We start from the raw sequence: 12,295 nt of genomic DNA on the forward strand, positions 1-12,295 counted from the left end.
AAAACCAATGGAGAAAAAAGGGAATCCGCTGTTGCTGAGGAGAGAACATAATAAGCAACAGAGCTTTCCTACTCTTGAATTGATTATGGAGGGAAAAAAAAAAGAGTGGATAAAGATTTATATTTTCATTCACTACTCTTGGAGTCTGGTTCAAATTGAAATCCATACAAATGGCTTAATATTTAATGAGCCTTATAGACCACAAAAATGTGATGTAAGGGATTCAGTTGTCTTCACTGACTCTCTCTGTAGGGACAAATGTCACAACAGATGTGCTCCTGAACCCTTAAAATGAAAAATGACAAGATAAATTACCACTTAGTGGAAACTAAATCAAAACAGTTACTAAACTATCCAGAGAGGGACAAAAAAATATAAAAAGACAAAGTGTATCACCTGCAAATTCAGCAAATAACCACATTTATCATTAAGGAGTCAACCCTGCCAACAGCAGTTTTTGGAGAAAGCCCAATTCCCCCTAAAAATAATTTCAACAGACCAGCTATTAGACTATTATTTACATGAATGACAGACTATGAAGTTCTTCCAACACAGAAGGTTAGACTTGTGGATATAAAACTGGCAAAACATACTGGTGGTAAAAATAGAGCTGTGACTACAGAAGGGACTGCAAGAAAGAAAAAAAAAGATCAAGCAATGTTTAGAAAACTGTTGATTGAAACTCTTATTAATTATAGGGAAAAAATTAAAATTAATATGTATTCCAAAACAGAAGAATGATCAAAGTTCCAGAAAACAAAGCAGATGCGAGAGAATTACTCACGTGAGAAGGAAATAGTTTATTGGAGTTTATCTTAAAATTTGCTGAGATTGTAACCTGTATTGCTTCCTGGCATCTTTGCTGGTAAGAAAGTACCTCTTATTTAAGGACAGTGGTGTCATAACTGTTGAATTACCAAGCACTGGGGAGGAGGAGCCCTGCTATGGTAGAACTGCTACAGCTATGACACAGAACTAGGGCTGTAATTACTTGATTTTGCACAGTTTCAAAAAATCTATTCCCGACCTAGTTAGGTTTATAGCCAGACATGAGTTTTACTTTAAACACAGGAAAATGAGACAACAAGGTAAGAGGTTTGATCTTAAAAGTTTCTATGACATCTCACCTGAAGATTGAAGAGCTTTGTCCAGGAAGCACCTTGTACACAGAACTAAGAGTTTTATGCTTAGAACACATGGAGGATCAGGCCCATGCAAAAGTAAGTCTATTTATAAGATACACAGTACGAATGAAAGTGTTTTAAGGAATATCTGCCATCATTTCAGAGACATACAGCCTTGAAGAGAACATTATAATTTCAACACTCTTTTGTACTATGTATCATTAATACATCATCCCACTAAAAGGGGGCTGGAAAGAACAGATTCTCCTTGAGAGGGTATTGAATGACATATATTTCAGAGTTACAACAGAGTAAGTACATGTTCAGTAAGGCAAAATACTGAAAATTTAACTGTTTGTTCAAGTTAATAATGAAGTTATAATAAAGAACATTTTCCTTATCTCATGGGTTTGGAATTGGCAGACATGAGCTGGAATTGGATTTCACCAGGAAGTTTCTATAAAACATCACAACTGATCACTCGTAACCAGGACAGGCATTTTTCCTATCTTGCTTCCATCACAAAATAATTTTAATCTTTGCTATGAATTTGGAGAACTTTAAAACTAGTATTACTTCCACGAAGTCAACAGGAATTTTGCACTGAATGGGTGGGAGGATGACTGTTCTCCACACTTCCCTCTCCTCTGCTACTAGAATTAGTGATGAAGCTATTTTTTATTTTGCACTAGAATTTTCCTTGTAGCAAAAGTATAAGGAGGAAAGGAGGGAGGGAGGAAGGGAAGGAGGAGGGAAGGAAGGAAGGAGGGAAGGAAGGAGGGAAGGAAAGAAAAAATGACACTGACAAACAGAAACAAGAAAATAAAGGAATATATTCTATATAAAGGTGTAAACCAACACAAATTAAATGTAAGCAATCTGTGATCAATTATAAAATTAGAATTTTTAAAATGAATCAGATTCCCCACTAATGTAAATTAACAATTTGCTCAGTGTACAAAAATATTCAAAGCCAGTCAGTTCATCTGCATTCACACTTATTTTACATCATCCTGTAGTTGCACTTTATAGACACACATTTAATAATGAATCTCTTACCAAGGTGATGCTGGTTTTATGTAATCATATCCTTTTTATAACTTACTAAACTTATAACAATATTTAATTTAAAATAGGAAAGTCAGAGGAGTATTTTAAAGGTTTGTGATGCTTATGATTTTTAGGCGAGGTAAAACAGTTTATCACTGGAGCAGCTGTCAGAGCCAGACCTCCGCTCTCAGCACAATGGGCTGTAATAACCACCTATCAGCAGTGGTGTCAAGAGGTGAGTGTTCCTGACTCGGCTTCCTCGACGGTGCTCTGTCCCATGCCAGCCTCCAAAAGGAAAATGAAAAACCCGATATTTTCCTGTTGGCTGACCCTTTCCTCCCACAGCTTCCTTTCTGAATAAAATTTTGACACAAACGGTTTAAAAAAAAATAATAAGAGGCGGTGCCAAGGAAGGAAGGAAGGAAGGAAGAGTGTCTGTGCCAGTACACTTTTGCTTACCTTTACAGACTTTGGAGGCTGCTGATATCCTGACTCCCATGGTAGGTAACTCACTGAAGATCTTTACTGAAGACTTTAAATATCCCACAGACACTTTGGCTCCTAGGGCAGTAAGGAGAGTCCTTTCTGTTATCCACAATGCTCACCAAGGCAAACCCCTGCACCGCATGTGGGGCACAGTCCCACTGACATGCAAGGCTCTCCACGGCCCCCGTGGCAGGGGAAGCACCCGAGGTCCCTCCAGCACCGGACCCAAGAACAGAGAACAAGCAACAATCAGCAAAAAAAGCCGAGAAACATGAGATGTGTGAGGCTCTTTTTCAGAGACTTCAACCCACCTTGTCTCCCCTCACTATGCTGCTTCAGGCCAACTCAGCCCTCACCTTCCACTCACCTCCCGCTCTCCCCCAAAAAGCCAGCCGGGTGCCTGCAGGCATTTTCTGGCTCCTGCAGACCCCAAAACACGACCCCAATGGGTCCCCAACGGCAGCCCCACAGCCCCGGGTCCCCCCGCTCCCGACCGCCCCGGCGACCCCCAAGAGCCCCCGGGGAAGCCGCTTCAGGGGCCTGGGCGCTGCCAGGCCGCGTTGCGGGGCTCGCTGGGGAGGGAACACCGCACAGGGAGGCGGGCGGGAGGCTGGGCCGGGGCGCTGGCGGGGGGGGTAACACAGCTCGGCGGTGGCCGCGACCCTGCGGTGGCGCGGAGAAGGCGGCGGCGGGGCTGGGCCGGGCCGGCTCCCTCTCCGCCCTCCGCCGTCACATGAGAGGGGCGGGCGGCTGGGCCGAGGCGGTGGCGGCTGCCGGGGCTGAGGCAGGGTTGGGCGGGGAGGGACGGGGCAGAGCAGCGCGGCGGCGGAGCGCGGCGGAGGAGGAGAAGGAGGAGAAAAAGAAAGCGAAGGAGAAAGAGGAAGAGAAAAGAGGAGGAGGAAGAGGAGCGGGAGTGGCCGCGAGGCGCCGAGCGAGCGGAACGAGCCCCGGGCCTCGCTGATCGGCGGCGGAGCGCCCTGCCCGCGGTCCCAACATGGACGAAGAGGGCGGCGGAGGCGGCGGCGGTGAGTGCGGGGCTCTTGCGGGCGGTTCGCGGCCCCTCGCCGGGCGGCACAGAAAGGTGCCCCGCTCCCGGAGCCCCTGACAGCGGCCGCGGCCCCTCCCGCCGGGGCTGCCCCGTCCTGCCCGGCGCCCCCCGAGCGGAGCCGCTGCATCGGCCGGGCCACAATGGGGGCTCTGTGGCCCGCACCCGGCGGGGGCGCGGCGGGTCCGGGACCCGCTGCCCTGCCCTGCCCCGCCACCCCCGGCAGTGCCCTGACAGCCCCGCGCCCTTTGCCTGCAGCTGCCCGTCCGCTGGGAGAGGGGAAGGGGGGAAATACAAAAAACCAAAAGTACGTGTCTGGCAGTGTACGAGCAGCGAAAAGAGTAATTAAGCCCTGCGAGGGCTCTGTTTGTGTGTGTCATCTTAATGGAGGCTCGGTGATAATCACGGGGTGGTTCAGCCAGTTTAAACGAGGTGAACTGTTTCCAGCGGCAGCGGCGTTAACCTTGCCAAGATACTACTTTTAGAAAATCCGGACTCGCATGTTGGGGAAGCTTTTATTTGTAATTTTTATCTTATTGGAGACCGGCTTGCGCGCTGTCCCAGTTTAAGGCGCTGCAGACGTGCCACACGCTTCCCTCCTTTAATTTATAATGGGTTCTGTGAGTGCGTGTGTAAAGCTGCTGCCTGAAATAACCAGTTCTTGTGTATCATCAGCGATAATGGTGGCTGAGCAGGAGCTGATCCTGCCCTGGGGCACAGGGATCGACTGCATGGCCTGCCCTATATTCACCGTGTCTGTGGCTGTCTGTGTAGTGGTGGTACAGCATGGAGTGATGAGGGTATATCTTAAATAAAATGCTAAACGGGCTGCCTTTGAATGCATTGGCTGATCTCTAAATAGCTAAAGTAAGGGCTAAACCTCGTGTGATTATTAGTTGCACGGTACTTGCTAATTCCAAATATAATTACCCAGAACTCGGAAATCAAGTGGGCGTGGTGTTTGTTTTGACAACTTGAAAAAATAATGCTATGGTGAATCAGAAAAATAATTCTTCAAGCCGTCGTTTGGAAGTGTGGCCATTTCTCAGCAGGCATTTCTGCTTGTTTTGTCAGTGGTAGATTTAAATCTTGAAAAAAAATCTGAAAAAGGAAAACAGAAGATGAAACAAGCCAGTCCTGAAAAGTTATTGTTCAAAGCACTTGAACACTGTAATTGTAAAGAACAGAAAGCTTGTTTAACTCAAAATACGTTATTTTCTCAGGATTATGGACTTGCATCTGTAGTTAAGGAAAATGAAAATGCTTGTTACTGGCACTAACCCTATGTGATACAGTACTTAATCACGTGCAAGATGTAAATTAGAAAGTGGACACATTGCTGAATCAATCTTTCATAAGGTGTTAAGCTTTTCAGAGTTGGATTTTCAGAGGAGGAAAAATACTCAGGACCTTGAGAGGAGTCAGTCTGTATTTAGCCAAAGGCTGCTTCTAGAGGTGAAGTCAGATTTGTACCTAGCATGCAAGTGAAACTATTATTTATAACTTCCTACCACTTTAATAAACATGTTGCTTTTTTGGGTCAAATTACAGTGTAGTTTATGTTCCTGCTTACTTGGCTTCACTGTAAAACAGTTGCAGATTAGTAAGACTGGACATTTTTTTTGCAGTTGGTGTATTTGATGTTTTACACTGACTTCTTGTGAGTATTGCGCTTTTTTTTTGAATAGAGATCCAGTCTCGCTTTTCCTTATGGATTGCTGTCAGTTTGGAACATCAGGATCAGTTAGGTCATTTCCAGCTAATGCATTAATATTTTGAATTGCAAGTTGTTTTGTTTGTTTGTTTTTTTCCTTTTTTTTTTCTTTCTTTAATAATAGCGTCGGGAAGTGTGGATTTGACAGCCAGTTTTATAACCCTTTATTACTGCTGGGTAGTGAGGCTTGTGATACCTCAGCAATGAGACTCCCTTGGGAGTCTGACCAGGGCAATCCAGTGTTTTGAACCTCAGCAGAACATTCTAAATCCTCACAAAATTAACATTGTTGAGTGGGAAACGCTTAGAGATAAGCATATTGCCGTGTACAGGTACTTTAGGAAGTATGTAAAATTATTTGAGGACTGCACAGAGTCACCCTAATTAGAGACTCGAACTAGATAAGCATGTAAATATCTAGGACATTAAACTGTGATTCAGGAGGTAAGCTGCTATTCCCAGTTCAGCTCTGCCTGTTGCCCTGCTCTTCAGTTTAATTTGCATCCAATGGTTCAGTTCCCTTATTTGTCAAATGGGGTCAGTTGTTTTACCACCTCTGATAAAAGCTGTGAATGAAAACAGAGCTGTGTAACGTTAGAATTTATTATTTTAGAAGCACTTGATGGAACAGAAATGTTAATTAAGGGAATTGTTCACAACTCCTCTTTCTCTTTTGTATGTGGAGCCCTAAACAGGGCCATGTATTTATATTATACAATCCACTTACGCACAAGCCTCCCATTGATTCCAGCAGAGGCTCTGTGCATGGATTATTGATGTGATATGATCCGAGTCAGTTGGTGTTTGGCTCAACTTTCTTTTGTGTTCTGATTAAAATATCTCTGTGGTTCACTTAATCCAGGAAATTTCTCCTCCTCCCCCTCCTCACTTGCTTTAAAACCACATCTTGTGTGATTTGACCGAGGCTTTTCTTGTGGGCTCACAGTGAGGTGGTGGTGGTACCAGTGACCCGCAGTCCTCACGTTCAGTAGTGCTGCTGGCAGCCTGTGGAAGGTCATAATGTATAAACAGTGCTGGAGGCCAGGATAGTACTTCTGTTTGTTTTCTGAATTTGATTCTAGTCATGCAGCAGCTTTCTTGTCCCCCAAATTCAATCCCGTGCTGTTCCTCTTGGAAAAGACTGCGGGATTGGGTACTTACCAACTTCTCTGTGTTTGTTTTAAGCTGCCTCTACAAAGGGCTCTAAACAGACATGCCAGAAGGTTAAAATCCTGCTTCTACTTGACAAATAGACCAAATTACAGCACTAATTAGGGCATTGAGGTTTCCCTGTGTTCCCCAAACTCTGTGCTTTGTTTCTGAATGTCGAAGCTTTTCTGGGACAGAGCAGTTCAGTTGCCAAGCTCTGTTGGTTGCTGGCTGTTCTTGCCAGTGCTGGTGCCAGGTAACACGTTGGGTCTGTTGTGTGGACAGAATGTAGACACCCGTTCACGAGACAGAGAGACCAGATCGTCTCACAGAGGACTCAGGAGAGCGGGTTTGCTGCCAAACCAGATTTAGCAGGGTCACTTCTGTTCTGCTGCAGGGCAAAGATTACCTATTTATAGGTAAAAGTTGTTAAATGTAACAAACACTCCAGATTTTTCTTAGAAAAAATGTCTTTAAATTGATTACATATATATATATTTATACTTTAGACATGAACAGCCCCATCTTTTCACATTGTAATATCTTCCAAAGGTAGACATTAAAGATAGCAGAGGCCACGTGGCCTCCTCATGGTTATAGACATTTGCTTTGCATTTAAGACTAATTCTCCATGTTTTCTTCTTTTATGAGTTTCTTTTATTATAAACAAATGTGTTTTAACACAGAAGAACGTTAAATATGTTTCAATCCCTACTCATCAAAGTGGATAACTTATACCAGTAGTTTTAAATAAAAGTTGTCCCAAAAGTCCTTTAGAGGAGGGCTTGTTGTTTTAAATAGTGCTGTAGGGAAATGCCAAGAATATAAAAATGCACCTGAGTGTTAAAGTAACCACTTGACTTGGTTCTAGGGAAAGAAAAAGAGCAGATACAGAGATGGAACACAAAAAACTAAATGACATAAATAGACTTTTACCAGCTAGCAGAGCTTCATGCTAAGTCTCTTTTTGCTAAATAAATATTTCTTCATGCAAAACTAATCTCATATTTGTATGGCTTCCCTGTCAGGTCAGTAGGCTCCTCATTTTTAGCCCCAAACCATTTAATCTGTTACCACTGCAGAAAAAAGTGTCATAATAAAATATTAATAATTATACTGTAAATATTAGTTATTTTTGGTGGTATCAGAAAATGGGCTTGTTAATTGCAGTAGCACATTAAGTTTTTCTCAGCCTAATGTTCGATATTTTTAGCTCTGACTTGGAAGAAAACATGAAATTTTTGCAGATAGAATTTCCAGAAGTCTTTGGTTGCCAAACTCGATGGATTGTTATATAATGGTATTTGGTAACGTGCTCAGCAATGTAAGCACGCCGTGGATTTAGGGGAGCAGTGAGCCCATAACAGCATCTGTCTGTACTGGTACAGCTGGGAAAGAAAGCTGTAGGATTTACTTACAGGAACAGAGTGTATTTTGCAGAACAATGTCTGGGAGTTGTAGTAATAGCCTCGTGAAAGTGGGTTCCCCATGGGCCACTGTTACCAAATGGATATTGCAATCTTTTAATATCACTGGAGCTGTAAGAGCTTTCACCAGTGGAAGGGCTGCAGAAGGTGAGGCAACACACTGTTTTTCAAGATATAATCTACAGCTCACATGAAATTTCTCAGTCTCATCATATTTATTGCTTCCCTTTCTTTTTTTTTATGGGATTTTGAACAATTTTTCAAGGAAAAATGAAAAAAATCCCTGGCTTTCCTCCAGTTTCTTCTTTTTACAAGGGTGTGTAGTGTTAGGACAAGGGGTAACGGTGTTAAACTGAAAGAGGATATTTTAGATTAGTTTTTAGGAAGGCATTCTTCACTATGAGGGTGGTGAGACACTGGCCCAGATTTCCCAGAGAAGCTGTGGATGTCCCATCGCTGGGAGCGTTCGAGGCCGGGTTGGATGGGGCTGGAGCAACCTGGTCTAGTGGAAGGTGTCCCTGCCCATGGCAGGGGGTTGGAACGAGATGAGCTCTTAGATCCCTTCCAACCCAAACCTTTCTCTGATTCTATGACTGTGCTTGCCATCTTTTTGTCTGATAAGTCTCCGCTTTCCTCTTGTAACAAAAAGGTTTTAAAAGCTTTCAAGTGTTTTGCTTAAACTGTAGCTGTCTCACCTGCTGCTATCTTTTGCTCCCTTCTTTTCCCTTCCCAATACAAACATGCTTTAGTCTGATTCTTCTAATATGCCGTCTTTGGCCCCAAGATCAAAATTTAAACTACCTCTGCATCTCTTTTCCTGTTGAAAGGCATTGAATGAGCTGTTGGCAGGCAGTGTCTGAAGATATCTCCTCCAGGTTCACCCTAGGTCCTCTCCACACTTGTCCTGACCCCTTGTACTCAGTACATTCCCTTCCTCCTCTTTGTCCTGCCAGCTGCCACTAGTACTGTTTACTATACTTTTCTTTTTGAAATCTTGCCTTTTTTTTTTTTTTTTGGCTTCTTTGTATGTTCTCTCCTCCCCCTCACGTCTTGTTATTCGCTTTTTCACTCGGAAGATGATGTTTCTACTTCCAACTTTGTTTTGTGAAGATTTGCAGGACTCTCTGCTTGGTTTGACACTCTCTTCCGTTCTGCATCTTGTTTCTGGAAAATCAAATTTTGCAAATAAAAATGGAACTATCGTATTTAAAAGGATGACTCACAGCAAATACTCTGTGCTCTGGATCCAGTGCCATCTGTCCCAGATAAAATGTTGGCTTGTTTGACATCTTAAGATTGCATAATTGTCATCTTAAGCCTAATGAGTCTAAAACAGAGCTCTTAATGTTGTTTCCACCCACTTGCTCTCTTTGATGTCTGTGGACACACGCTGACATCCCGAGTGGTTATTGACAAGTAAACAGCGAGACTTTGTAATTTATTGTTTCTTAAAAAATAGTCTGTAGAGAAGTTGTGATAAATATGGCAGCGAAAGGGCCATGCAAAAGTATCGAAATGCTTTATTGTCTCAAAGGTGTGAAATAAGTTATGTTCTCCTATGCAATATCAATTTTCCTGTTTAAATGCACAAATAGGTTTAATCTGGTTGTGGGATTTTCTGTGTGACATTTTCTGTAGACTTCTGCATGGGCCTACCCAGCCTGTGGGTTAGTGTTTTGTGATGATTGAATGGATCTGTATAGATTTTTTTTCTTCCTTTTTAAAGTCAAGTGGTAGTTAATGATGTCTTCTTCACTTTGTCTCCCTGTAGTACCTAAGCACCTATGAAAGGATTGCACTGATTTCAGTGAAGAGTTTGGATATAATGACCGTGTTCTTCATTCACAGAGGATAAAAATGAGTCCTTAGCAGCTGGTTTATTAGGAAAACCTGTCAACATACAGAACTGTGAGACAGGGATGCCAGGGGAGTGAAGAACACGTCATGTTTTACTCCAGTTCTACAGAAGTGAAAGAGAAATGGTGGGAACAGACGTAATGTTGGCATTTGTGACTTCTTCACTGGGCATTCTTTTAAAGCAATATGTTGTACAGGAAAGGTATATGAGTTAGGTAGTAAAAGTCTATTTATTTATGCCATTTGTATAACTTTTAACATCTATCAAATTGTTTTAAATTGCATATGACTTCCTTCTTTTAATTTCAACAATTTCATGGGAAAACTTAGTATTGCAAATCTTTTGGACAGCACTATTTCCTTTTAGTGGGATAGACACACAAAATCCACTAGAAAACCATGTGTTTTGTGGTCCTTTGAGATTTGCCTGAAGAAGGAAATGGCTTGACCTATTTGGTTGCTATGAAGTAAAAACATTCTTGTTCTCTCTCTCCTTTTTTTTTTTTGGTGAACATCTGTGTCACATTTATTTCATTACTTTCTGAGGTTCTTTAAGCACATTATTTGGTAATATAAAGTTTTATTTAAGGAAAATAAAGTGGTGTGTAGCTGCTTCCACGATTTCATTCAAGTTCTGATATTTGCTTATACACAGGTATGTGGGTTTCCAGTGAGAGTTGACATGTTGAAAGGCAAACATTATGTAGTGTTTCCTGAGGAGAAAGGGTTTGAAAATTCTGAAGGATCTCATGGAGTTAACAGGAAGTGTTGCGTGCTGGAAACCTGTGAAATCTAAATCAGGATCTCATCTAGGATTTGGAGTACTGAAGATCTTTGATCTAATTTTTCAACAGGTTGGGCTTCTTAGTGTGGTTTTACTAATTAGCCTCATTTTCAGCTGTTTATTCTAAAATGAAGTAGTTACCTTATGCCAAGTGTATGGAAGAACTGAAGCTGATACTGTTATTTAGCAATCCAAAGGAAATTATCCCAGTGAGGACAGAGTTTGCTGATTCTACTAATAACTCTTCTGAATTCCACAAGAAAATTCTTCAATGAGAATCGAAGATCAGTCCATTTGTGAGAGTTGAATCTGAATTCAGGTCTGGCTTTTGCTGTCTTGTCCAAGGGCTCAGTTGGATTTTGAGGAGCTGCTGCTGTTCTTTGCAGATCCAGGTCTTTAACACAAAAGGAGAAACCAGTGCTGATTTTTAGACAAAATACGTTGAATTTCTTACCAAAACAGAAAAGCTGTGTAAAAAGGATGGAACACAATTCTGCTGACTCTGGGGGTATGGAAGAGGCTAATGATAAACGTGGGAATTCATTTTAGTGGCTCTTCTATCCAGCTCCCAGTTCTCACAGAGCTTGTAGGAATATTTACTCCTCAGTCAAATGAGATTGAAATCGAGCGCTGCACAAGGCACTCGTTGGCAGAAGGAGTTGATGGGTAGGAAAAGAAATGTGTCCAGTCTCTCTTGTGCTCGCTCTCGTTCTCACACACACATGTGCACAAAAAAAGACTGAAAAATTAGCATATTCAAGTAAGGGAACTGCCTCATACTGTTTTCTCTAAGGGAACTGTGAGATGTAATCACTTAATGAGTCACCTCTACGTTTTTATACAACCACCTCATTAATACGCCGTGTATTAATTAATTAACTTCTAGAATGGAGACTTTTTAAAATTTTTGTTTTTAATATCTGATTTATACTGGAGAATACCATTCATGCTGTTTTCTTGTTGAATTCCAAGTATTCAGGAGTCTTATTTGCTGTTACATTTTTGCTTTCATGTACTGTAGATATTATGTTCCTTAATAAGGTCCTTGTTTAGCTCACAAGCAATGTTGTCTGGAGGGTCAAATTCTGACATAAACAGATCCCATTGCCTTACTACAAGAGAGGGGGAATTGTCAAAAGGGACATTTGTAGTTGCATTGGCTATTATAAAATAAGGAATTATGGTTGCTTGAAGCAGTATTTCTTGTATTCAGGAGTCAGATTCCAAATACTCTTTTTTTTTTTTTGTTTCTTACTCATGGAAGTTTGGACTAATGAACTTCCTGCCCCATCATTCTGTTGCACCAAGGAGGAATTTTCCCACCAGGCTGTGTACTGCGGCTACAGCTCTGACCACTTGCAAATGCAATTTTTGAATTTGTAAAGCTGCTGCATGTTTTTGTCTCAGTGTCTTGCAACTGGTCAGCCAGGGGATGTGGAGGAAAGTTTTCACAGGAAGCTGAGGTTAAACCAAAGTGGTTGTGCGAAGAGGTTGTGGCTCTGTCAAGGAGGAATTCCATTCCTTGGGAGGAACTTTCCAAGTTAAATGCATTCTCTGACCATTGAACTCCTGATGTATACAGGGCAGGGCTTGGTCCCGTGTAGGACCATTCTCAGTCTTTCTTGAGAAGACCAGAAGGACCTGACCCCTCTCTTGTAC

General features: G+C 42.2%; 2 protein-coding genes across 3 annotated transcripts in view; one reads left to right on the forward strand and one right to left on the reverse strand.

Annotated features, from left to right (window-relative positions):
- Positions 1–1,937: 1,937 nt before the first annotated feature.
- LOC113953336 (translation initiation factor IF-2-like) lies at positions 1,938–3,656 on the reverse strand. Its single transcript, XM_027656381.1, has 4 exons — positions 3,603–3,656; positions 3,028–3,439; positions 2,634–2,735; positions 1,938–2,527 (listed from the first exon to the last, which is right to left on the reverse strand). The coding sequence occupies exons 1-4, from the start codon at positions 3,654–3,656 to the stop codon at positions 2,403–2,405; spliced, it is 693 nt and encodes a 230-aa protein (XP_027512182.1). The 3' UTR covers positions 1,938–2,402.
- Positions 3,497–12,295, forward strand: part of CYTH3 (cytohesin 3) — a 50,432-nt gene continuing 41,633 nt past the window's right edge. For both annotated transcript variants that reach the window (XM_027656778.1, XM_027656779.1), the window contains exon 1: positions 3,497–3,685. In XM_027656778.1, the coding sequence (XP_027512579.1) occupies positions 3,655–3,685 (31 nt within the window). In that variant the 5' untranslated portion in view covers positions 3,497–3,654. The remainder of the gene's footprint in view (positions 3,686–12,295) is intronic.

The sequence above is a fragment of the Corapipo altera genome, unplaced genomic scaffold, assembly GCF_003945725.1.
Source record: "Corapipo altera isolate COAL_440 unplaced genomic scaffold, ASM394572v1 104, whole genome shotgun sequence".
In the NCBI taxonomy this organism is placed as follows: Eukaryota; Metazoa; Chordata; class Aves; order Passeriformes; family Pipridae; genus Corapipo; species Corapipo altera.

Excerpts from the sequence above, each read along its gene's own strand:
- LOC113953336 (XM_027656381.1), bottom strand. The coding sequence starts at position 3,656 with ATGTTGGGACCGCGGGCAGGGCGCTCCGCCGCCGATCAGCGAGGCCCG. Across the intron at positions 2,736-3,027 it reads TTTTTGGGGGAGAGCGGGAG|GAGCCAAAGTGTCTGTGGGA; the intron begins GTGAGTGGAAGG and ends TTACTGCCCTAG. Across the intron at positions 2,528-2,633 it reads AGCCTCCAAAGTCTGTAAAG|AAAGGAAGCTGTGGGAGGAA; the intron begins GTAAGCAAAAGT and ends AATTTTATTCAG.